The sequence below is a fragment of the Chenopodium quinoa genome, unplaced genomic scaffold (assembly GCF_001683475.1).
Source record: "Chenopodium quinoa cultivar QQ74 unplaced genomic scaffold, ASM168347v1, whole genome shotgun sequence".
Taxonomy (NCBI): domain Eukaryota; kingdom Viridiplantae; phylum Streptophyta; class Magnoliopsida; order Caryophyllales; family Amaranthaceae; genus Chenopodium; species Chenopodium quinoa.
Window position 1 is genome coordinate 4,426,991 of NW_018743331.1, and position 26,993 is coordinate 4,453,983.

General features: G+C 38.0%; 1 protein-coding gene and 2 long non-coding RNA genes across 3 annotated transcripts; 1 reads left to right on the forward strand and 2 right to left on the reverse strand.

The window, feature by feature from the left end:
- Positions 1–278: 278 nt before the first annotated feature.
- Positions 279–1,020, reverse strand: LOC110737506. The gene is made up of 2 exons (XR_002514416.1): positions 719–1,020; positions 279–526 (listed from the first exon to the last, which is right to left on the reverse strand). It is a non-coding gene; the product is annotated as an uncharacterized LOC110737506 (long non-coding RNA).
- An 8,256-nt stretch (positions 1,021–9,276) lies between these two features.
- LOC110737801 lies at positions 9,277–9,952 on the reverse strand. Its single transcript, XR_002514472.1, has 2 exons — positions 9,811–9,952; positions 9,277–9,537 (listed from the first exon to the last, which is right to left on the reverse strand). It is a non-coding gene; the product is annotated as an uncharacterized LOC110737801 (long non-coding RNA).
- A 127-nt stretch (positions 9,953–10,079) lies between these two features.
- Positions 10,080–15,061, forward strand: LOC110737800 (alpha-1,3/1,6-mannosyltransferase ALG2-like). Its single transcript, XM_021918148.1, has 8 exons — positions 10,080–10,305; positions 11,198–11,314; positions 12,002–12,195; positions 12,307–12,412; positions 12,502–12,649; positions 12,778–12,902; positions 14,353–14,519; positions 14,593–15,061. The coding sequence occupies exons 1-8, from the start codon at positions 10,245–10,247 to the stop codon at positions 14,884–14,886; spliced, it is 1,212 nt and encodes a 403-aa protein (XP_021773840.1). The 5' UTR covers positions 10,080–10,244; the 3' UTR covers positions 14,887–15,061.
- Positions 15,062–26,993: the final 11,932 nt, after the last annotated feature.

Here is a 26,993-nt window from a genome sequence, read left to right on the forward strand (position 1 = left end):
TGCACTTCCTCGGCTCGTCAATCCACTAGTAGAAAAATGCAAATGGCAAGCGATTCAAAACCCCTTATGGGCAGCGATTTTGAATCGCTGGCTCTAAGGGAGTCGCCTATTGCCCTGTTTAATGGGTAGCGGTTCAAACCGCTTCCCATTCATGGGAAATGCGCAGCGATTCCCTCACCAAACTGCTGCCCATTTGTTCTTTACAAGTAAATTGTCAGGCATAATAGGCAGCGGTTTGGCCCACTGTACCGTTGCCCTTTCGTATAAAAAAATAATAATTTTTTTTTTTTTTTTTTTGCTTTTTTCACATAAATTGACTGTCAAACACTTATACATATACATAATAAACATAAAACTCATATATTCATAAAAAAATCTCTAATTTTACACTTGAAAAAAATATGAAAAAAAATATCAGTAGGGGCTCAATCATGGGCTTTAATTGCAGGCTATCAGCACCAAATGCCAACTTGCAGAGCCTTTTTGTATCCATTTGAATGAACTTTTCATCAAAGGATTTCCGTTCCTAAGGAAATAAAGACATATGTCAGGCTATGCATTTGCTTATATCTAAGATACTAAATAGCCTAAAAAGGTGAATTCTTCATTTAAAAAATTAATAAAAAAGTCACTCTCTACATCTAAAAAATAGTCTATCATCAATCACCACCACTTGTTTAAAAATAAAATTACATATGACTGAGCAAAACATAGCTACCTCTTGTTTAACTTGTTGAATAGAACCATCAGTAATCTGAAGCCAAAAGTAAGTCTACATCATCTGAGCATACATTGGAGCAAGTGAACTGTCAAGATTTCCATGAAATTCATCATGATGAAAAACAGGAATGTCAGTGGATGACCAGCACAAAATAAGAAACGATACTATGTTTCAGTGGGGCAAAAAATTCAACTAAGCCATTTGCTTTTTTCTACTAGTGATCCCCTTAAAGATAAGAAGCTATACATGTAATTGGCTTTTTTAGATCATTCCTTAAGCGTCGTCCTGCTTGCTGAAAGGGACGGCCATCAAATTCCTGTGTATTTCATTATCCACGTTCGGCACAATGTCGAGCTTAGGTATCCACCCATTGAAAAGTTCGGCTTAGCATTGTTCATGGCATCAAAAAAGTTAAGGCCATACATTCTTGCTCATTCGACTGTGGTCTACACGGACCAACTATTGAAGAAGCCGTTCACGACATTAGAGGCCAACAGTCGAATGCTTAAATGGGCCTTAGAATAGAGAGGATTTGAAATCGCATTCGAACCCAGAAAAGCAATCAAGGGCCAAGACTTTGCAGACTTCTTGGCTAAAATGACAAGGCCGGATTTACAGCCGGCAGGGGATCACATCTGGAAAGTTTTTGTGGATGGAAGTGCAACAGCGACCGGATGCGGCGCTAGTATCATATATCTATCTCCCAAAGGAGATAGATTTTAATATGCTTTGAGATTTCAGTTTCAAGCCTCCAACAACGAGGCCGAGTATGAAGCCCTTCTGGCCAGCCTTAAAATGTGTAAGGCGGCCGGGGCAACAAAGATTGATGCCTGTTCAGACTCTCAGCTGATAGTCAACCAACTGAATGTGACTACGAGGCTAGGAAGCTAACAATGATGAGGTATTTGCAAATGGGAAAGATGAGGCTAAGAGCCTAGAACATTTCACCCTACAATAAGTCCCTCGGTCTGAGAATCATCAAGAGAACGCTCTATCCAAGCTAGCCTCCTCGGCATCCTGTGATACTCCAAGATTCGTGTTCTGGGAAGTTAAAGAAAAGCGGAGCATTGATGCCAAGCCCGTGCAAATCATTGACAGAAGCTCCACATGGATTGACAGAATAATCTCCTTCCTCAAGGATAGAGTTCTTCCGGATGACCCAAAGGAGAGTTGGCTAATGAAGAAAAAGGCGGCATGGTTTGAGATGAAGGGAGAGGACTTGTTCAAAAGATCATTTGTAAAGCCCTACTTGAAGTGAGTTACGGCCAAGAAGGGGCATGAAGTACTGGACGACCTCCATCAAGGCCATTGCGGATAACACCTAGGCAGACGGATCTTAGCTGAGAAAGTTACCCCATCTGGGGTACCACTGGCCGAGCATGAATTCAGACGCCATGGAAATGGTGAAAAAATGTGACAAGTGCAAGAGATTTGCAACCCTTATTCACCGCCCGGCAAACAGTTTGTCGGCAATAAGTAGTCCACTTCCCTTGGCAAAATGGGGCATGGACATCTTGGGGTCGTATACTCCAACATCCGAACAGAGGCGGTACATGTTAGTAGTTGTTGACTACTTCACAAAGTGGGTAGAAACCGAGGCTATCCATGGGATTAAATGGAGAGATGCATCTGCCTTCATTTGGAAGAACATAATCACACGTTGTGGTGTGTCGCAATCAATGGTGTTCGATAATGGACCGCAAATTAAGATCGACCACCTCAGGGATTGGCTGAGTGACCAGGGCATAGCACATTGCTTTGCCTCAGTCGAATGCCTAAAAGCCAATGGCCAAGTTGAAGCATACAACAAATTGATCTCCAATATCATCAAGCGAAAGCTTGAGAAAGAAGGCGGCCTATGTGCTAAGAGTTGGTCAATGTGTTAATGGTCCATTCGAACAACGGCAAAAAGTTCAACAGAGGAGACCCCATTCTTTCTGGTCTATGGTGCTAAGGTATTAAATTCAAACATTGTTATTAAATTCTTGCCCAAAAAGAGAAACGAAGCTGCTTGCAACATAGCAGCTTGGCCCTTAAAGGAGCATGTTTAAGCGGTCGGGTAAAACGCCTAGCAAGGGCATAAGGTAGTCCAAAAATTGCTAGAGGTATTTTTACCTCAAGGGCAAGGGCCTACCTAGGCTCCCAAGCCCTACAATCACTTAGAAATAATCAAGTTGAGATAATACTTGAAATTTCATGATTACGTCCGAGAGATATTATCAAGGACGGCTCGGCACAAGCCAATTAAACGACCGTATAACTAAAATTCATTCGGCATTCACCTAGTCCAAGGGCAATCATTATTATGATTTAATTAACTTACTAGTCGTCATACCCTTTGAGGTATAAAATCTACTAAGTTAATCAAACCTCTTTAAATATGGACTAGGCAAAATGCCGAATAAAGGGGCATACCCCTAGTGAGTGAGAAATCATTCGTACGCAAAAGCAGATAAAGTCATGAAAAATTGCTCAAAAATGCTAAGTATGGATGAAGAAAGAAGGGAAAAAAAAAAGTCGTTCAAAAAGACAGTAGTAAAAAAGAAGAGTATAATACAAAACCACTCAAATAGGTGGCAAAAGTTGAAATTGTTCAAAATAAGGAAATAAAAATTGAAGTACAAAGAGCTTGATCAATAGCAGCCGGAGGACCTGAGCTTCTCATTCAGCCGGCTTCTCATCAGCTTTGGCAAAATCCTCCTCCTCGACCTTCTTATGCTCCTCTCCCTTATCATCCTCCTCGACCTCGGAGTCAGAGAAAGTCTCAACAAACTCGGTAGGGGACTTGTTAACAACCTCGGTCTCTTCCTTGAGGCAGACGTGCTCAAGACGGCGAGTGAAGCGCTCTTGATAATAGGTCGTCTCGCCCTTGTCAACCATCATGGAAAATGCCTCGTAGAAGCGGCTCTTTAGCTTTTCCTTGACCTTATGCTTAATTCGGACGGCCTCTTCAAGGTTAATTGGTCAAGGAGCCATTAGTTGCTCCGACAAGTCTGCAATGGAATTGTTCAAGCGCTCAACCTCAAGCTTAAGGGAGTCTACTTTGTCTAATGTCGTCCGGAGAGCTTCTTGGGAGGAGGTCAGATCGTTCCTTAGTTTTTCAGAGGCTTTGAAGCGCTCCTTCCACTAAGAGGCATTCGCGACCGCTTCATCCCTCTCCAGCTGTAGCGCCTCTTGAGCCTGCTACTCCCGCTTGAGAGCATTGCCAATTTTGACGATGTCTTCAGTCTACTAAGCCGACTTCTCTGATAGCGCAGTCAAGGCCGCCTTATGCCGGATCTCTTAGATGGCAATTGTTTCGATGTTTTAATCAGAGATCCGTCTTATTTCAACCTAGGCCACCTTGATCTTCTCATTTTCTTTGGCCTTCTAGTCTAGGAAGGCACTGAGCCTGGGGAAGATCTGCATTAGGACGGAAACAAGTTTACAAGACCTAAATGTGAAAATAAACTAAGTATTAAAGCTTGGGCAAAGTGTAGTTACCTCAGCGCTGCAGTTTATCATAGGGTCGAGGAAGCCCTCATCAATGCCGCAGAATTTGTCCCGCTGCTCTTTAAGGACAGCCCGTTGCATGGCTTCTGGGATAGCCTACCGGTTAGCGTCTGTGAGCGATTGGCCGAATAGTTTCATATGCATCTCCTTGGAAATGTATGTGTCAAACAAGAAGGGGAGTTAGATTGTTGGAACAAGTGATGAAAACACAAGTAAAAAGCATACGTATGTCTCATGTATTTTCTAAGAATGATGGAAGAGATGGGATGTTGAATGCAGAGGTATGAGGGGGCAATGGCTGATCCCCCATTTCCTGAGTGCAGCCGAGCTGCTCTTCGGCCGACTGAGAGGCGTCCTTTTGCCGCTCAGATTTGTCAATCACCTCAACATGCGGAGTCAAGGTTATGTTGCCGGTCGTTTTAGCTAGGGACGACTTACCCCCTCCACCCCCATGGACGGATTCATCATGGACCGCCTCAGTTTGCGGCTACACGGACTTGGAGACCCCACTAGGTGTGAGCTGGGGTTGCTCTCCTTCAGATTGCTTTGGGCAGCCTGCGGCGCGGTCTTGGCCGCATTAGGGGAAGACTTAGCCTTTGAGGTTGTTGTCTTCCTAGCCTTGGACGACTGGCCGTCCTTGGAAGTCGAGGTCAAATGCTTCCTCTTCGTTCGGAGAGTGGGAGTAGACACCTGAAAAGAACAAGTCAAAGTCAAAGTGAGATAAGTCTTCGAGCAAAATTAAGAAGGATCCCCTTCCCAACATACCAGCTCGGCATGAAAGTAAAACAGTGGTGTCCGAGTGAAATCGGATAGGACACCCTTCCCAACATGTCAACTCGGCATTATGACAAAGAAAGTTGCGTCCGAGTAAAAAAGAGAAGGATCCCCTCTCCAGCATATCAACTCGGCAAAAAAAAATCATCAGTACCTCCTTGCCTGGTCGTGCTGTTGTTGGCGGACTTTGTACCGCATCAAGTCAAACTCGGACATGTGGGTCTCTCTTTTTTGCTCAGGGTCCAACATGGCAAGATCTTCGGCTGAAAAGAGAAGAAGAATGAAAGTGTTAGAATATTTTCAAGTTGAAAAAGCATTCGAACAGGCAAGTCACAAGGTTCCACCTCGAGGGTAATTCCGGTATAGACCGCAAGCCGACATAAATACCGGACTCTTAAGCCAGTCGGCCAACGGGATCCAATGGGATGGCATAGTCACCGTTTTCCCATTACTGACCACCTTCCAGGCTTTGAAATACTCCAGTTGGAAGCTGTTGTTAGGGTGGACAGTCGGCTTAGAAGGCATGTGCATCCCACGTCCGAGCTGAATTGGATCAGCATTGAACCGATTCATCAGCAAGTTAAATTCTTCGTCATTGGTTTTGATGCGGTAGAATCGGTGCTTCTAGTCTCGCCACTTGGACGGTCTGTTTAGAACCACCAGATACTCTTTCTGGGTGCTCAAGATAAACCAGTCGTCCGTCTCGGAATCCAAGCGGACCATGGAATGCATTTCTCAAAAAAGTGGGACGTCCGGATTGAAGCCTTGCCGAAGGCACGTCACCAAATAGCCAAAAATATTTACCCAGCTGTTCGGCACAGGTGGAAGATAGCAATGTTGTATTTGTACAACAGAGCCTAAACGAATGGATGTAGGGGAAAGCAAAGGCCCACTTCCAAGGCGGTGCGGTAGATACTAAAACATCTTCCGCTGCCTCTTGCTCTCCCAAGCGGCCACCGAGTACGAGCGGGTCGGCGCCACGAGCTGATAACCTTTTCCAAGATGGAGGGAGTCTCGGAACTTCTCAAAATTATGGTGCAAAAAACCTAAGGCAACATCGCCGACCGTACAGGCATACTGGTCCTTAAAATTTTCGACGTTGGCCTCTTTGACTGCTTGATCGGCGTCCGGGTTCTCAGCTTCTTCCTCGGCGGCCTGGGATTCAGGGGCCCTGGCCGAGCCAAACTCAAAGGACAACATTGTGTCCAGTTCATCAGCTTTGGCCGAGCTCCCTCCCCTGGATCCCTTATAATGTTTCCCCCTAGCGTCGGCCTAATTTCCAAAAGGAGGAGCACTGCGAGGGGGCAGGTCGTACGGCTCAGCAATATGAATGCCAATCCTAGGCCTGGCCGACCTGGTGGTTTGAATTGAGGGTTATTGGGGATTTTGGTCGAACAATCCCACATGGCCGAACCTAGTGTCCGCCTGATTTCTTGAAGGATGCCTTTTAGAAGATGGCAGCTCGGACGGCATCAAGACTGAGCTGGTATATTGGGAGAGGCGTTGTACCGGATTTTGCCCGGACGCCTCCCTAGAAGAAGAAGTGTCTTGCTGATTTTGGCACTCAGGAAGGGAGGCAGTCACTTCTATTACGGAGCATGCACTACCACTAACAGTGGTGTCCGTGTTCTTCCTGTCTGTATTATTTGGATCATAAGGGACTAGGGGGTCCACCATACTGTCGTCTGGATTTCTAGGGACACCCCGTTCGTACTTTGTCTCGTACGCGCCATGTTCGACTGCAGGGACAGAGAAGAATAGGTGGGAGTGAGTTGGTACGCACCACAAATGAACCCACTCCAAAGAGAGGAGGAATCGTCTCCGTCCACTCTAGACTCCTCAGTCCCAGGCGAACGGCCGACCTCATGAGGAGAAACAAACGAAGCCGAGTATTATGCCAGTTCGTGTTTAAATAATAAAACAAGTATGGAAAAAGAAGAAGTAAAGGAAAGCAGATGGTTACCTCTGTACGAGTAGAAAACTATGAAAGTTTTATAAGATCTTGAAGGTTGACCGGAAAACTCAAGGAAATTCGAACGGAAAAGTGAAAGGCACGGAGGAGCTCTCGAAGATGTGAGTAAAACACACTTTCTCTCTCTAAAAGCTCTGACCTCTCTCTAGAGCTTTTCTAAATTTTTCCAAATTTTTAAGTGCTTCCTCAATATTCCTAGTTAAACTGCCAGTATCACCAGTTTTGCCCCTAAAACACGCTGGTTGCAATGAAGGTTGCAATGAAGGTTGTCATAGCTTCACTATGTATTCCATCCCGACTATAAAACAGAGGATATAAGATTGAATCCATTCCCTCAAGGGAACAGAAATAGAGTCATTAATTGTTTGGCTGTTAGTGACATGGGCATAAATCCACGCAAATTCAGCCAAAGTACAGAACCTGAAAATGTGTTCTGAAGTTTCAACATCCAAACCACAATAGTCACAAATCTCATTCATTGGCATACCTCGTTGTATAAGTTTCTCCTTTGTTGGAATAGCATCATAATAAAGTTTCCAAATGAACATGGTGCATTTTGGAGGAATATGAAGCCTCCATATGATTTTAAAGAAGGTATACGATCCATATCATGATCCATTTCTTGGCCATGAACAGTATTCAAGAGGAAGCTATAACCTGTTTTAACTATAAACCTCCTAGAGTTGTGGTTAGGCTAATAAAGGAAATCATCAGCCTTATCTTTTCTCTGAAATTGCATATGCGCTATCCCATTCGAACTTGCATATGCGCTATCCCACCCTTATCTTTTCCCTGAAATTGCATATGCGCTATCCCATTCGAACTTTTCTCTGACAATTGAAGCATTCCAGGAGCCAGCATTTTTACCAATAAAATCCTTAACTGTCCATTGCATGCTCTCGTGAAGGTTTTGATTAGATCTAACCACTCGAATTATTCCCATTAACCCATTTGCTACTGTAGGCCTTAATGTTTTCCCGACTTCCAATTTTCCATGCAAATCTCGGGAGAAGCCTGGAGACGACCTTGTGGAAACCTTTGCGAGCATAAGAAATGGTCCCTGCCACCTGTGTCCTCGGAATACCATAACACATGAGACATGGGATTTTTGCATTGAAAACCTTAGATGCAACGAGCTGTGGATTCTTATGCGTCCTTAGAACACTTTTGAAAAGAAGAGTATTATTCATCGTACTAGTACCTCGAATTCCTGGTTCGCCCATTCCTTTTGGTAACTGAATAATTGATTTCCTAAGCCAGTGAATACCTCTTTCTCCACTTGTTGCCCACTAAAATCTAGCTATGATCGAGTCTAGTTTATTTGCAATAGATAAAGGTAGTTTCAGGGACTTCATAACATGAGCGGAGGTACCCATCAAGACAGAGTTTATGAGAACTAGTTTTGCGGATTGTGATAGTCTACACGTAGACCATGATAAGATTTTTGTTTTAACCATCTCTATAAGATAGTTAAAACTATCCGCCTTTTTCCCCGTAAGATCAATCGGACATCCTAAATGTGTTCCCAAAATCTGAACACTAGGGATTCGAAGAATTAAACTCAGTAGCAAGTTTTGGTGAAACAAAAGGACTGAATTTGATGTGAGATTTCTGAAAATTTATTTGTTGTCCAGTGTCAAATCTTGGCTTTGAAAAAGAACATAACATCATCCGCAAAGAACATAGCATCATACTCAACTTAGTCAACAATGCCTATTATTTGTTGTTCTTCTCTATTTTGACACTTCTAGTTTTCAAATAATGCATGAACGTCATGTATACTATGAGTAGTTATGTTTTATGAAGTAAGAAGCCTTAGTTACTGCAAATAGATTACTAATAAGTATTTAAGTATATACACATAAAAAGTGTCATCTCTATTACTCCCTACATTTTTTTTAACTGTCCTACTTCTTAAATAAGTGTCCTATTATCAAATTTAGAAATGCAAGCAACGACGTTGCCGAGCTTTACTGTATTTTTAGGTCTTTCAAAACCTCAAAATTCATGAGAAATAAAAGGCTAAAAAATTACACCAAAGATAAATCATTCAAAGTACTTCGTTTATTTATTTTTTTTTTTTTGGTTGAAATAATACTTCATTTTTAAAGCGGCAAAAATATACAAGTATTGTATACCAAGTGTTAAGAAACTATGATGTATTTGTTAGATCTAAATCTCTTTGTAGATGGCGTATGACTTTTATTTATGAGTCAATTTTATTTCAAATAAGGTTACATGGGACACATGGCTAGTAGTCTAACACAAAAATTGGAGTCTCAAAATCTCCACAAAGAATTGAAAACTCTTGACAAACTTTTCAAACAGTTTTCAATCAATTGGCAAATTAAAATTAAATAATTTCACTCTACAAACAAACTACTTCTCAATCTCCCAAGAAAAAAACAATAAAAATTGTAAAAACCTGCAAAGTAATGAAATTATTTGAGTACTTTTTGAGCAACAGTAGACTGGGAATCATGAGGTAGTTGATGTTGCTGCTTCTCCTTCTCCTCATTTTGTTCAGCTCTTTTGCTTTCAAATACTCTCCATTGGTTAATTGCAAATGTGCATATCACTGATCACAAAAACCACAAGAAATCATCATTATAATTGATCCAAGATTGCTTTCGGAAAATATTTAATACAACCGTGTAAATCCTACGTGATACCAATTTACAATATTCATACATTATTGTCAATCAATCGAAAACTATTCGTACTATATTGTGTTTTTTCATAACATAAACCCAAACCATATCCTAACTTATTTTTCCCGGGGTTATAAGAAAATTGTCACGCGGCATAACCATTGTATCGAATTTACGGAAAAGGAATAATAGAAAAATACCTCCGGCAGCGGCGAAAGAGAGAAGACGATAAACCTTCTGCGCCGGCGGTCCACTCATCTCTTCTCTCGTCATTTTCTCTCTCTTGTTCTCTCCTATAAATCTGACTGATTTTGAGGTTTTATTTGATGAATGAATTTCTGATTGTTAAATAAAGGGAAACTAGAAGACGAAAATAGCCTCAGTCTACTTGATAAAAGAGAAAATCTCAAAAGGATTCACGTAAAAAAAAACAAGGGCTATTTTTGTCCATTCATAATTTTTGTTTCAATGGCTTCAAACGCCAGTCAAAACGTTTGCCCAAACCTCTATTACGGCAAATCCGGCAGCAAGATTTGAACTTTAACGACCCCCACCGTCGATTCCACCCTTTCAAGAAAATTTGTTTCAATTTCTCTCTCCTGTTTTTGTTGCTGGGTTTCTTTGATCAACTATTATGGCAAACAAGGAAAATACTAAGTTGAAGATAGCAATTATACACCCAGATCTTGGTATAGGTAATTTTTCAATTTTTTTTGTTGGTATTAATTTTGATTTGTGTATGTCATGTTAATTTGTTGTATTAATTTTGATTTATGTATGTCATCGATTGTTTATTATGTTTATGAGCGTGGAGGGATTAAGGTCCTTTCTGCTATGGTTGAGGTCCAATTTTCAGATTGGGATTTAGGTTGTAGGCTCGCCACCGATGGATTGTGGTGGCCGGTGTTTAAATTTAGGGATGATGGAAAAGTTTATTGGAGATCCAAGTAAAAATTCTCAAGGCAATTTTCAATTTTTATTGCCTGGGATTTGGAGAAAATGTCGTACTCAAAAAAATTGTTTATTGAATTTGTGAATGGTTTTTTTTAAGGATTTTGTTTATGATTTGGAAGGAGAGTGAAATTATAATAGAATGAAGTCTTAATTGTGTTGTATTGAGTATTTAAATCATGAGAAATTGCCAAATTTTGATTAGTTTTTGTGTATTTTGAGTTAGATTGTGAGTATTTTTATAAATTAGTTGTTAAAATTGAAGCCACTTTGATTTAGAGTCTGAATAAAACTGAGTTTGGATGTATGGAATTGCAATTTAATTATTTGGTTGAAGATTAACTGTCTGTTCCACGGTCCAAGGCACTAGATTGATCACCTCACTATGCAAATTTAATCTATGGCTGCAATGTAAGTCATTGTATGAACTTTGTCATCGAGACAATGTCGTTTGTGGTATTATACTAACCGTAGGCTAGCACAAAAGATCGAATGTGATCTCGCAATGAATTTTAAAATCGTTCAGCTGTAATTTTATTTCTTTTCATCCTTTTGTGGGTTCCTTTTCTTGGCATTTTGTCATTAAGACATGCTTTATTACTATGGTGGATAGTAAAAACTTTTCATGTTTTGTAGGTGGTGCTGAAAGATTGATTGTTGATGCTGCAATGGAACTAGCATCACATGGGCACAATGTGCACATTTTCACATCTCATCATGACAAGAATCGTTGTTTTGAAGAGACTCTCAGCGGTGAGGATATCCCTACCATATTTTATTTATTATTATTTATATATATTAGAGCGTCTCTTTTGTGAGTGAAGATGTTTTATAATAAGTTAATAACTCTTCTCCTACTTGTATTACTGGTTTCTAGAGGATTATTGATGCTTAGATATATGTGTTAGTTTTCGTTGTTAGGTTAAAAAATTATATTCGAAAAATGGTGTTTCAGAAAATTAACACATATATCTCCTTTCAACACTCCACTCTAATCGTAAGAATAGCCGTGCATGTTGATCTGCACTGAAATTTACTCTTTTTGCTCCTTTCAAAGTGTATCTAGAAGTCTCTTTGTTGCCCAGCTTGTAAAGCACAAGATCCAAGGATCATGGGAAGTATACTAATATGGTTTCCACCTTTTTACCTTTTCATCAGTGAAAAGACTGTTAACCCTCCCCAAAGAAGACATTTAGCCTTCGATTTTATCTCATTTTCACTATTACAAGTAATATTGCTTGTTTTAGCTGATTATTTCCTAGATGAACTAAAATTGCAAAGAATTGCAAACTAATAACAAGACAAGTTTTTAAGAAAGCATGACAAATAGTGACATCCATGAAGCAAAGTTTGTTGCTGAATATTGTTGGTACTTTTTCTCCATAATGTACTCTTGCAGTGAATAAGTTTTGATGTCTTTTATTCCAAAAAATCTACCAGGTGTCTTTCCAGTCACTGTTTATGGGGATTTCTTACCAAGGCATATTTTATATCGATTCCATGCTGTATGTGCATATCTCCGATGCATATTTGTCGCCTTTTGTGTTCTGTTCATGTGGCCATCATTTGATGTTGTATTGGCCGATCAAGTTTCCATTGTGGTTCCATTATTGAAGCTCAAAAAGTCAATTAAGGTAAATGCTCGAGCCTCCTGCATATATTAATAACGATGGTGTGGTCTGGTCCTGTTTTGATGCTATGTGGGGTAACACTACTTTTGATTTGTCGATTTCCTATGTTATCAGGTTGTCTTTTATTGTCATTTTCCGGATCTTTTGCTGGCTAAACACACTACTTTACTTAGGAAAATATACCGAAAGCCTATAGATATTATAGAAGAAAGGACAACTGGTATGTCTGTGCAATCTCTCTTTAGCTATTCTCATGTTCCTTCAATTGTTCTTCAGAATATAAATTTTTTTTTATGCTCGGATTTACAGGAATGTCGGATCTAGTCCTGGTAAACAGTAAGTTTACTGCATCAACTTTTGCAAATACTTTTAAGCATCTAAATGCTGGTGGAGTTCATCCTTCAGTTCTGTACCCTGCTGTTAATGTCGATCAATTTGGTGAACCTCATGCTTCTAAGTAACGAACCTGCTTGGTATTTTCTAGTTCTAGGCATATCTTAAACAGCTATGTCTAGGCTTTTTCTAAGTTATGTATCTCATTATGGACTAAGTTTTGTATCTAATTTGTGATTTGCTGATGTATAGAATGAATTTTTTGTCAATCAATCGCTTTGAGCGAAAGAAGAATATTGATTTGGCAATTTCGGCATTTGCAAGGCTTCTCAAAGTTGAGGGAAATGAAGAGAATGACGTAACTCTGACCATTGCGGGTATTTCATTGAACCTTATCTACAAGCCTCCCACCCCCCTCTCTCTCTCTCTCCCTCTCTCTCTCTCTCCATAATCATTGTATAGGATCACTATGGATCAATAGGAGATTTTGCTCAGTGATTCTTGTATCTTGATGCATACTGTTAATTTCTTAACAATTTGAATGTTAGTGTCCGCCTTTTTTATTTCGAATATTTTCTAAATCTACTTTGTCGATGACTACATGGAATAATCACTTTTGGTTCATGTAGCCGACCCCGCTTATGGGATTAAGGCTTTGATTGATTGATTGATTTTCTAAATCTACTCTTATTTTTCAGGCTACCTTCTATCCTAATTTTGGTTTCTGTTAAGACTTGATTGGATAGAATTAATTTTCTTGGCACCTTATGTAATTATTTAAAATGCACTGATTGGAATAAAAACTTTGGAGGTTGGTTTTTTGTGATGATATTAGAGTACTTCTTTCCATGCTTGTCAGTCAGCTCCAATGACTATCATAAATTAAGTTATTTTAATCAACTTTGGACTAAAATTCTTGAGCCGCACCAAAAATAGGATACTGGATGGCCAGGGGATTAGGAACCACTGTCATGTAGTGGTTGCCTTTTTTATCCCCTTGTATGAGAAGCGCCAAGCTTTGCTACAAAAGCTAAGCAAGCCTCTATCAGAAAAAAGCCTATGCAGGGAGCTAATATAATTTTCTCCCCTCAATCTCGTGTAATGACTATACTTCCAAGAAGTTCAGAGATGCAGATATTCTGTGAATTTGCCTGAAATTCATTTTACACCCATCTTCCCTCATCTCATCAACAGCTCGTTTAGAAGTCCAAGGTTCCCTCATGTACCTGATAAAATTTCAGGTGGACATGTGTTTGTTGAATTGTTGTACTACTCTGCATCTCTGTATCTGCTAATTATTTTGATTTGGGAGTTGGGACTAATCAGCTGGAGAGTATTATTAGATGAAAACTTGTTAAGTAGCTTCTTTGTGGTGTTTAATTATTCTGCTTGACAGTGAAATATATATTTAGCTTTGTTACAGATGCTTATGGATCAATTTAGGATTTTAATCTATAGTTTTGGCTTCCATGTAAACATGCTATTGGTAGTCTGGAGGTAGTTTCTTTTGTGGACAGATCATTTCTACATTTTAAGTTATTTTGGTTTGGGTCCTTTTTTGAATCATTTTTCTGTACAAGTCTTGTCCTTTGATTACACTCCTGCTATTCTCTTTATCTTTTCCGGGATGGTGTGAAGGATTACACTTCATTCCTTTTACTTCTAATTCCTGTTTGGTTTTAGGTGCAATTCTGTTCTATCTTTGAATCATGTGACTGAGGTTCATAAATTTCCTTTCATATTTTCTACCCCAGAAGATCACTTGTTGCAGTTGCAGGTCTATCTTTGAATCATGTTACTGAGTACATAAAAATTCCTTCATTTCAGGTGGCTATGATACTAGACTGAGGGAAAATGTGGAGTACTTGGAGGAACTTAAATTTCTAGCACAAAAGGAAGGGGTGACTGATCGAGTCACATTCGTTACATCTTGCTCCACTAGCGAAAGGAACACTCTTCTGTCCGAATGTCTGTGTGTCCTTTATACTCCACAGGTATGTTTGTATCTATATCTTGCCAAATAAATAAGGGTTGTGCCCAATCTAGTCTGATTTGTTGATTATTTAGGACGAGCACTTTGGCATTGTACCTTTGGAGGCAATGGCAGCCTACAAACCAGTCATTGCATGTGACAGTGGAGGACCAACTGAGACTATTAAGCACGAAGTCACGGGATTTCTTTGTGACCCTAATCCACAGGAGTTTTCTTTGGCTATGGGCAAACTCATTCAAGATCCTAATTTGGCAGGAAAAATGGGCAAGGAAGCCCGTCGGCATGTCATAGAGTCGTTTTCTACCAAGGTTTTTGGTCAGCGTCTGAACCGATACATAATTGGTGTTGTCAGGGGGAAATCTGATTGAAAAAATCCGAACTTTTACAAATCAACAGCTTTAGCTAACTGTAAGCAGAGTGTTGGCTCTGATTATAGAGTCTTTATACACAGTTTTAATAAAATTTAATACTCGCTTCTTAGCCTCCTTTTTGCTTACGACTCCATGAATGTGGTGATATTCAAGTTGCTTCAGAGATTTGCTCCGTTTTGTGCTAAATTTCTTACCAGTACAATCACTACATTGGCAGCCAGATATAACATCCTCTCCTAAGTGACTTGGTTTTTTTTTTTTTTTTTTTTTTTTTTTGGGCAAAAAGTTCATTAAACGGAAAAACACGATTACAACCTACACTAAATAAAAGAAACGGTTTTTTCACCATATACCTTGAAAATTTTTAAATTCATCATATTCCCGTGAGTTTGTTACAAAAATTCATCATATACCCCTAATAACAACAAGATGAGTGGAATTTGGTTATTTATGCATCGAAACCATCTTAGATCTCTCCTCCTATCCTCGAAAACCAATCATCTCCTTTCTCCAATCCTCGAAATCACTCCAAATCTCCTTAACCATATCTGTATGATTGATTTTAAGAATGAGATAAGGAAATTTGGGTGGTTTTGGGGGTGAGAAAAAGGAATGTGGGTGGTTTCGGGATTAGGGGAATGTATTTAGGGTGCTTTCGGGTCATAATTAACCCTAATGAATGATGAAGTTAACAATCATTAGTCATCAAGAGTATATGGTGTTTTTTTGTGAAAACTCGGGGGTATATGATGAATTTAAAAAAGTTCAGGGGTATATGGTGAACAAACATAAAACTCAGGGTTATATGGTGAAAAAATCGTAAAAGAAAGTAAAATAGAAGACACAAACACTAAAATCCCAGTAATAGCTCGAACAAACCACATGAAAACTAAACAATAAAAGTTGGTAATATATGCTTGTTGGAGGCCTTGGAGCCCTTGATTGTTGGTTGGAATTCACAAACGATAACAGAAACACTTGTCAAAACAAACTATACTTGTGCTTTGCGTTGTCATCAACCCATAAAATTTGAAGGCTACATTGTTATAGGAAGAAGTGTAGAAGCTAGGGTAGAAAGCTTGAAATGAAACCATTATACACCTATAAAGCTTGACAAAGGAAGTAGCAAAAGGAACAATTACAAAAACCCATGGCTCGATTGAGAAAAACTTATAAGCAAGACTAGATGCTCACAAATGAGCAATCCCTATGACCCAAAGTAAAAATAGTCAAGTGGGATTCTTGGCTCATTACCACTGAGTCACACTTCCTTGTGACTCGGTACCCATTTAAAAGGGTACAGTTGGTCTATCCTCTTCATATGGAATGAGATCCAACTTCACTAGAGCGTTATGAACCCCCAAACATTGTGCTCGGGAAACCTCTTTCAGATAGAAATTTTTGAAAGCAATGACATCTAACCTCATTGCTAACCGACATTGGAAAGTACTTTTCTTTATTTTAATTACCTAACGACCCTCCTACACTTAATCATAGACCCAAAAACACATATCTTTGTCCTACCACAGTTAACGACTAGCCCACTACCTATAGACAACATGCCCTCCTACACTTGATATTTTGTACTCTTCCCCACCCCCCCCCCCCCCCTTTTTACTAGCAACACAAATTTGAGGCACATACTTTTAATAGGTGAATAGATATGGTCATAAGGAAAACAAACAACTTTATCAAATCTTTTTTAAAACATTGGGAAAAAGAAAAAATTGATATAGTCTACTATGTATATAAGCTATTTTGAACAATATGTCCGTTTACAATATCTATGGAGTATATTCATCCTTGAATTCAGGGGCGGACCTTTGAAGGGGCGGGCAAGGGCCTGGCCCCACCTAAAAATTTTGGCCCAAATTTGTTTTACTTTTTAGGATAAAAGCCCAAAAATTACCTATAGAAGTATAAACCCCAAAAATCACCCAAAGAAGCTACGTACCAAGCTTACTAGTATATGACTTATTGACTTCATCTTAATTTTGCACAAACCCTAATGTAAATTAAACCCTTGTGAATTCACTATTAGCTGCAAATTGAACTACACATAATTACTGTAGGAACCTGATTGTGTCTCCCCGAAAACCAAACCCAATGATGAGTACCTTTCATGTCTTTGATTATCGAGTAAGGTGAAGAGTTGAAGAGTCTCGTAAATTTCCTTTAACCTTGACCATTTCTAACCTTTCTCTAAATGTTTTAAATACAAAATAATTTGTTGCGTGCCCTTAAACCCAAATCATTCATTTTGTGTCTTCTATATAAAAACATCCAAACTCAAATATTTTGGTCCATAAAACTGGTCCAATTATTGTTTATTTGGATGGGGTTTGAAAAGATCTTTCCAACGATATATTATAAGCCCAAACCCGACTTATAACGAAGAAGTTATGGCCAAAATACTAAATTGGGCCTAAACCGAGCCTTACCTACGACCCAATAATCACGTGGAGGGTCCATTAACCTTAGTCCCATTCCTAAACCAATTAGGATTTATTATGAGCTTCTAGAATCCTCTAATAGGTTGTTTTCAAGCCTAAATCCCTTAAGATTTATTATTAGCTTCTAGAATCCTCTACAAGGATCTAATTTATCCTGTTTTTGAAAAGATAAAGATTTAAGAATTTTATATCGGATAAAACACTTGTTTTCAATGATTTTAATTAATTCTGATAAAATTAGAATACGTACGGATATTCGATTAACCCAATTGATTGGAAGTCGGATTCCGTACGGATTCTATCTTCTAAAAATATCACTGAACGATAGAAATATCGCTGACCGATTGCTGAGCGATAAGCCTATCGCGCTGCGATAGAATTAAAGCGTCGCGATAGCGCCTGTTTGACTCCGAGTCGGATTCTGACTTTTTTTCTGATCTTCGACCCTCTTTTTTCCTTATAAATAGAGGTTGTTTTACCCCGTTTTCAATCATCAACAAGCTTGATCACCAACAAACATAATCTAATCCCCTCTCTCAGATAAAAGCTTTTCTCTCTCTCTCTCTATCTTTCTAGCCTTAGCCTAGCCTAAACACATTCCAACACCTTCTTGATATCATACACCATACTTCCTTCACGAGCTTCGAATACTCCAAGCCAATCTCGTAGTTGCCTTAGACCTAGACATGAAAGGTTGATAGTTCTGAGGGTTTAGTCCAAAATCAATATTTCAATTTATATTTGATTTATTTATTTGATTTAATCTTTCTTGAAGTTACTAACGAGTGTATTGTTTTGATAGAAAGAGATACGAGGCATCAAAGTGAGTAGTTCAATTGCTTAAATATTCTTTTGATATAAAAATCATGCTTAGAATATTATTTTAATTCCTAGTATCATGATAGGATGCTTTTATGATTTCTAGTATCATGTTAGGATGTTTATTTTGATTCCTAGTATCATGTTTAGGGTGTTAATTAATATTCCTACTATCATGTTTCTAGTATCATGTTTAGGCTAAAGCTTTGATCTTTTTTTTATTATTAGTGACATGCTAGGGTTTGTTATTAATCCGTTTGATATCATGCCTAGGATCTTGCTATTAATCATGTTTTGATTATGATGATGATTGTTGCATCAATTAATTATACATTTCTTGATTATTCATAATTTATTGTTATTGCTTGATCACGCCCTCTTTTGCAGGTTTAAAGGAAATTTTACTTGAAATCACGCTTAATAAGATAATTAGTAATTTGATTTTAGGTCTAATATAATTTTAATTCAAGTGATCACCAATAATAGATTTATTTGTGCATTAATGATCAACCAACGTAGATTAAATATGTTTAAGGCTAACTTGTTGTATGTATGTTGATTGGAAAGCGCACTTGAATATCATAAGAATTAAGTAGAGGCGGATTTACAGCGGGTTCAATCTCTTTTAGGTTGGATTCGTACCATCATCCCTGAATATCTAGTCATGGTTTCGGACCACTATGGAGTTAGCGATCTCTGTGATCGTGAATGGAGTGTAACCTTCACACCCGTGAACGATTTACAAGTTCCTAAAACTTGTTGGCAACTCTTTTATCTCTAGCTTCTTTTCCTTTGTACGCCATCATGCTTAAATGCGTGATCACAGTGGGGCTCAAAGTTGATGTTTAAAATATTCCCTACAGTTTTTTGGCGACTCCAGTGGGGAGGATTTCTAATTTTGATTCCTAAAATTTATTTTGGCAATTGACTTTAGAATGAGTGGATGAGACTTGAAATATTCTAAATATTCATGTGCGTAATTTTGATTAACGTTGTGGCATATGCAAAAAAAGGTTTGCATTGGAAAGACCATCCGAAATGCGTCAAACACATAGGATTTTTACATGTAGGAAAAGCCGGAAATATCTTTCACAACTAGAATCGAAAAGATATTGTAAAATTGGAAAATCCAAAGAACACAGAGAACTACCGCGAAGCGCAGGAACTGTCGCGAGACGGCAGTGTCCATCGCCTGTTTTCTCGCGCCGAGTTCTTTCGACATCGTGCCAAGAATCTGCCTTCTTGTTTTGGTCGATTCTAGTAATGTTTCGCCGATTCTACTTCATGATTGAATTTTTCCAAACCTATATATGTTCTACATATGGTTTTAGCCCCTGGGAATTCACGCTCCATCTACCCAATCGAACACTCCGTGCAACGACGGGTACATCCGAGTTTGTGAATTCACCAAACCATGGAAGCAAGTTTAACTTGCGGGGTCCCATCCATCGTGTCAACCCTTCCAAAGGTAAGGCTTCCGCGCTATGCATCCGGAATCATAACCACGGACCCTTTTTGGACACCATAAGTCTTGACCTTTAGAGAACTAGAGCCATGGTTAGGTTGTAAACTCATTGCATCATATTGTGACTACTTGACTACTTGTGCATTCCTTACTTGTGCATATCTTACTTGTGATTATATTAATCCTTTGTGTTGACTTGTTCCTTCTAAATATGTCTAAACATACTAACCAAGGACTTGTTTCTCTTATTTAACTCTCTTCCTTTTTATTAAGTCGAGTCATAGTTCTTTTTTTTAATTTTGAGTCAACTCGAATTTTTATTCACGTATCCTGAACAAGAGTCAACTTGTTTTGGTCATAGCTGGAGTTCTAGAAAGAGTTATGTGTCATGAAAACTATGGATCTATAGCCCAGAGTTTTATATTTCATTTGGCGCTGGTTACGTCCCAATCAGAGTCACAGATCAATGGTTATGATTGAAATACTACAGCCTGTCCAGTGTAGGAGTTCTTTTTTAGCATCCAACCTTTTTTTTATTTCCTTTCGCGTCAAGCTAGTCTTAGGAAATCTTCTACTTCTCTTAGTCCTCTAATCCGTGTCAATTCGTATAAAATAGGATTGTAGATTTTTATTTATTTATTCCCATGAGTCCTAACTTTAACATGTGTTCTTTGTCTTTGATTGTGGTTTAATATTATTTATGACTAACGTTTGCCAATGGACTACTTTCACCTAGTTAATAGAACAAACATTAAAATTGGACAAAATTAATCAAGTTAGTTTGTCTATCTTTAAGTCTTTCGGCTAATTGGTCCTTGAGTCCTTTGTTTTTTTACACCGTTCTCATGTCTAGTCTCATGGTCATTACACGAGTCTTCAACATGTCACTTTCACTCACGAGTCCTTGCACACACTTTGTACATAATTTTTTCACACCATGACCATGTCTTAGGTCCATGCATGAGTCGTCCTTTCCGTCATTTGAGTTGAGGGTCCATCCTATTCCCGGATTTTTTCCATATCCTTCCACGTTCACATACTTTCCTTATACACATATACCCTTCTACATATTTCCCTTCTACATCACATTTCCATACATTACATACCTGACACTTTCCACATTTACATACCTTTCCTCTTACATGTTTTCCCCATACATATCATTCCCCTCATACACTATGACCTTTCCTTACATGTGCATGTTGAATCGAGTTCAAGTCATGTGATTGACAAGACCAATTGATGGTAAACACTAACTAATGAGGAGACAAGGCACGATGCAAGCTTCTCACCAAGATTTCATGCTTTCTTCTTCTTTTTTCAAACCCTTCCTCAATAAGTCTAGCATAGGCACCCGCTATCATTTCCCTTACATTTATTTCATGAGTTTGATTCTTACCCTTTCCATTTTTCATAAAATGAGCATTTCTTTTTTTGTGTATGATCATTGTATTTATATATATATATATATATATATATATATATATATATACACCGGACTAAGCACAACGTATTCTAATGATTTGAGGCACCCTTTGTAGCTACATCATATCATCTTTACCCTTTTCATTCATTACACAAATCTCTTTTGATAAACCACTTTGAGCCTTGTCTAACGATTGACCTTTCTTTTTTTAACCCACATTTACCTAACCTTGGGATGAGATGGTGTGTAACTTACGTAATTAACAAAGCCAAATACAAAAGCTTGAGTCACTTTCCCAAAATTTAAAAAGTCCAAATAAAAAAATAGCAATAAAAGTGTGCAAAAGGGCAAGTGTTCCAAATGTCTTTGATATGAACATGTCTTTGATACGAACACGTCTCAGATTGCGTCTCTTATCGAGTGCTCGGCACCGTGCCTGAGGAACATGATACCTAGTGAGTGATAGACCGCATGATCGGGATTGCCCACACCTATACAAAAGAAAATTTAAATACGAAAATTAAAATGTAAAAGCAAAGAAATCAAGAGAGAGAAAAAAAAAGAAAAAAAAAGAGATCAAAATTGAGAAAACCTCAAGCATACAAATACCAAGATTCAGATGAAAGGTTGCACACCTTGGGGGCTTATTTTGGGTCTTAAGGCTTTTATCCTCTTTTCTTTAACCTTTAGCCTAATCCCCTTACAACCCTTGAAAGACCTCTTTGAGGTGTACATACACTTGTGCGAGGTTCGACTAGAGCTACGTTTGTCCTGATTCCTAACGGATACGTAAGCAACCTCACATTGGGGCGCGGCCATAATAAGAATGCATTCATTCACATTCACATTCATCACACATTCATGCATGATCATATCAAGGGATCTCCAATGCTCATCCTTATTCATTTAGAGCTAGACTTGGGGGCTTGATCCCTAATTCATTAGCCTACCCAGCCTAAGATTCGCCATCTTTTGGCTCTTCTCAAAATATTTTTCCACATCCTTAGCCTTTGCAACTTAACCTTAGTGTCACTTTCACACACGTCACAAATACGTAGCCAAATAATCCCTCCCTTAGGAACCCTTTATCATGTAAATTTGATACAACTTTGAAGCATGCCTTGTCATCTTAGAATCACACACTCATAGTCATCATTGCATCACAAAGTATGAATTACTTAGCCTCCACGCCTAAGTTACCTAAATACTTTCATCAATTAAGATAGCCTAGAATGCTACAATCCTTGCACCATGAGATACAACATCAATGCATACACTTGATTAAGCTCACTCAACATACACCGTCACTTGGTTCATCTTTTTTCCATGTGAGGAAGTTCAAAGACTTCATCTTTCACCAACACTTTACCTCTTTTCCTTTTCACGTTTTTCTTTTCGGGGAAAGTCAGTATCCTCCACAAAAATGACGGAAATTTTTTGCCTTTTTTTGCATTTTTGAGTGCACAAGCACAATCACAATACAATGCACACACAAGTCATGTACATTGAGTCATGTCATATCATCACATCGAGTTGAGTTTACACACACGAGTCAAAACACATCGAATTGAATTAAACACATTAAGTCACAAAATGAGTCAAGTACACCAAGCCTTGAGTCAACCTCAAGTCAAACCAACCACAATGAGTCAAGTACACCAAGCCTTGGGTCAACCCTAAGAAAACCACCAGCAAAAGTCCTTTTGCAATATTTGATTTTACAGGATATAACAATTCATCGAAGCTCCTGTTCGCAGCCAATCGAACACCCTCACCATTTATCTATCAAAGCTCTTTGTTCAGAGACGCGTGGAAATATCTTTCAAAGCTCTTTTGCTCAAAGACGCGTAGGCATCCTATTCAAAGCTCTTATGTTTAGAGACGCGTGAACATATCATTCAAAGCTCTTTTTCTCAGAGACGCGTGGGCATCCTATTCAAAGTTCTTTTGTTCAGAGACGTGTGGACATTCATTCAAAGCTTTTTTGCTCAGAGACGCATGGGCATCCTTTCAAAGCTCTTTTGTTCAAAGACGCGTGGACATCTCATTCAATCTCTCTTGTTTAGAGACGCACGAACATAACATTCAAGCTCTTTTGTTCAGAGACGCGTTAACATTCTTCCAAAGTTCCCTTGTTCTGAACATTCTTTCAAAGCGGCGCTCCCTTGTTCAGAGATGCATGAATATTCTTCCAAAAGCTCTTTAGTTCGACAGCGCTCCTTGAGAATGATGAGGTTGTCAAACAAAACAAATTTTATTCGACAAGATATCACCCAGAGACGTGTGCTCGACAAGCCCAGATACGCGTTTCATTCCCTAAACTCCTTTATTTGTAGAACTGACGCTTTTTTTGCAGGTACCGGCGTTTAAAAGGATTATTTATGATCGCAGAACGTTCTGAATCATTCTCCGTCCCTATCGACTTACTTTGACTAGCGTTTTCGAAACTTACGTTTCTCCAAACTCAGTCAAAGTGGGGGTTTCTGTAGACACCTGATTGTGTCTCCTCAAAAACCAAACCCAGTGATGAGTACCTTTCACGTCTTTGATTATCGAGTTAGGTGAAGAGTTGAAGATTCTCGTGAATTTTATTTAAAGTTGACCATTTCTAACTTTTCTCTAAATGTTTTAAATTCAAAATAATTCGTTTCGTGCCCTTAAACCCAAAATCATTCATTTCGTGTCCTTAAAATCATTTATTTCGTGTCCTTCTTATAAAACGTCCAAACTCCAATATTTTAGTCCATAATCCTAGTCCAATTATTGTTTAGTTGCATAGGATTGAAAAGAGCTTTCCAACGATATATTATAAGCCCAAATCACACTAATAACGAATAAGTTATGGCCAAAATACTAAACTAGGCCTAAACCGAGCCTTACCTACGACCCAATGATCATGTGGAGGGTCCATTAACCTTAATCCCATTCTAAAACCAATTAGGATTTATTATGAGCTTCTAGAATCCTATAGAACGTTGTTTTCAATCCTAAATCCCTTAAGATTTATTATTAGCTTCTAGAATCCTTTAGAAGGATCTAATTTATCCTGTTTTTGAAAAGATAAAGATTTAAAAATTTTACATCGAATAAAACACTTGTTTTTCAATGATTTTAGTTGTGATAAAATCATAATACGTACGGATATTCGATTAACCCAATTTGATTGGAAGTCGGATTCCGTACGGATTCAATCTTCTAAAAATATCGCTAAGGGATAGAAATATCGCGTCGCGATAATCTTATCGTGCTGCGATGTAAATATCGCGTCGCGATAGCGCATGTTTAACTCCAAGTCGGATTCTGACTCTTTTCTGATCTTCGACCCTCTTTTTTCCTTATAAATAGATGTCGTTGTACCCCGTTTTAAATCATCAACAACCTTGATCACCAACAATCATCATCTAATCCCCTCTTTAAGCTAAAAGCTTCTCTCTCTCTCTCTCTCTCTCTCTCTCTCTCTCTCTCTCTCTCTTTATTTCTAGCCTTAGCCTAGCCTAAACACATCCTAACACCTTCTTAATATCATACACCATACTTCCTTCACGAGCTTCGAATACTCCAAGCCAATCTCGTAGTTGCCTTTGACCTCGACGTGTAAGGTTGGTAGTTCTGAGGGTTTGGTCCCAAATCTATATTTCAATTTATATTTGATTTAATCTTTCTTGAAGTTACTAACGTGTGTATTGTTTTGATAGAAACAGATATGAGCTGAGGCATCAAAGTGAGTAGTTCGATTACTTAATTATTCTTTTGATATAGAAATCATGCTTAGAATATTATTTTAATTCCTAATATCATGATAGGTTGTTTTAATGATTTCTAGTATCATGTTAGGATGTTTATTTTGATTCCTAGTATCATGTTTAGGGTGTTAATTAATATTCCTACTATCATGTTTCTGGTATCATGTTTAGGGTGTTAATTAATATTCCTACTATCATGTTTCTAGTATCATGTTTAGGCTAAAGCTTTGATCTTTTTTTATTATTAGTGACATGCTAGGGTTTGTTATTAATCCGTTTGATATCATGCCTAGGATCTTGCTATTAATCATGTTTTGATTATGATGATGATTGTTGGGTCAATTAATTATACATTGCTTGATTATTCATAATTTATTGTTATTGCTTGATCACGCCCTCTTTTGCAGGTTTAAAGGAAATTTGTACTTGAAATCATGCTTAATAAGATAATTCATAATTTGATTTTAGGTCTAATATGATTTTAATTCAAGTGATCGCCAATAATAAATTTATTGTGCATTAATGATCAACCAACGTAGATTAAATATGCTTAGGGCTAACTTGTTGTATGTATGTTGATCGGAAAGCGCACGTGAATATCATAAGAATTAAGTAGAGGTCGATTTAGGGCGGGTTCAATCTTTTGTAGGTTGGATTCATACCATCATCCCCGAATATCCAGTCATGGATCCGGACCACTATGGAGTTAGCGATCTCCGTGATCGTGAATGGGGTGTAACCTTTACACCCGTGAACGGTTTACAAGTTCCTAAAACTTGTTGGCAACTCTTTTATCTCTAGCTTCTTTCCCGTTGGACGCCATCATGCCTAAATGCATGATCACATTGGGGCTTAGTTGATGTTTGAAATATTCCCTACAATTACAATATTACCTTTCAGTTACAAGTATATCTCTTTGTTATTCTATGGATTATTTCTATCCAAATGCTTTGTATAATTATTTCCTCTTCAATTGTTTTGTGCTGCCAGACTTATTGAAATAGAATTATATTAATGATTGTTTTTAATGGTATTTGTATAATAATTAATACTTCGTATTAAGGTAATAATTAATATTAAGTTAATAATATTATGGTATTTGTATAATTAATAATATTATGGTAATAATATTATCGTTGTCCCTTTATCGTGGTTGCCTTATAATGATCCGTGAACGGTTTACAACTTCCTTAAAAACTTGTTGGCGGCTCCCTACTTTGCTTCGTCCCTAATCGTATATGTCGATTCCCACTTCCTATGAGTGCCAAGAATATTCACAACATGCTTAAGTAGGCGCCCTTCGAATGACGCCTACAACTTTAAATTGTTTGATTTTACTAGGGTGGCATATCCAGCCATGTTTAAAAAGCCATTTCAAATTTTGGCAACATTAATCTTGGACAATATATAAATAAATATAACTAGGGGTATAAATGTCCACATGGTATTCTTAACTGTTCCAAAAAAAAGGCAATTGATATTGATGAGGGCAAAAAAGTAAATAAATATTTTAGAGGGTATAATTGTCCAAATACTATTCATAAGAGTTAAACCATTAAATCACACAAGGAAAAACCTAGATTATCTATTAGCATCATAGCAATAGGGGCATATAGGTAAATAAACATTTAAAGGATATAATTGTCCTCACACTATTCATAAGTGTTCACATACTCTTTAAAAGGTAATAAGAAATAATTGATAAAATGATACTTCGTATGTCTGATGAATAAGAAGTTATATCGCAAGTGCACGATGTCTATTGTTAGCAGAGACTTAGCAAATACAGATCGAATCCCATAGGGAGACAGGTTCTATTAGTTTTTGCCCAATTATATAAACTTTTTCAATAAACGAAGAGTGATTTGATGATCAATTAACTAAAGTATGACAATAATGAAAATAAGGTTGTTCTCAAATAAATTAAAGTCTAGGGCATATGTTCCGTCCACCGTGCTTATACCAATCCAAGAAATGCAAACAATCCATTAGTAAACAAATTATGTCGAATAATTAAAGCACTTGTTAATCCTACGGTCGGGAATTAACATATGTAGTTCGGTCACTAACATAATCAAATTCGCAATTTGTAATTAAGCCTCTAAAAATATGATCTTTCAATTCTAATTTTTATTAGCTAAATAATCAACTCATGAAATTGGCCAATTACATGAATCAAATAACAAAGCACAAATCAA

Excerpts from the sequence above, each read along its gene's own strand:
- LOC110737800 (XM_021918148.1), top strand. The coding sequence starts at position 10,245 with ATGGCAAACAAGGAAAATACTAAGTTGAAGATAGCAATTATACACCCA. Across the intron at positions 12,413-12,501 it reads TATAGAAGAAAGGACAACTG|GAATGTCGGATCTAGTCCTG; the intron begins GTATGTCTGTGC and ends TCGGATTTACAG. Across the intron at positions 12,903-14,352 it reads CGTAACTCTGACCATTGCGG|GTGGCTATGATACTAGACTG; the intron begins GTATTTCATTGA and ends CCTTCATTTCAG.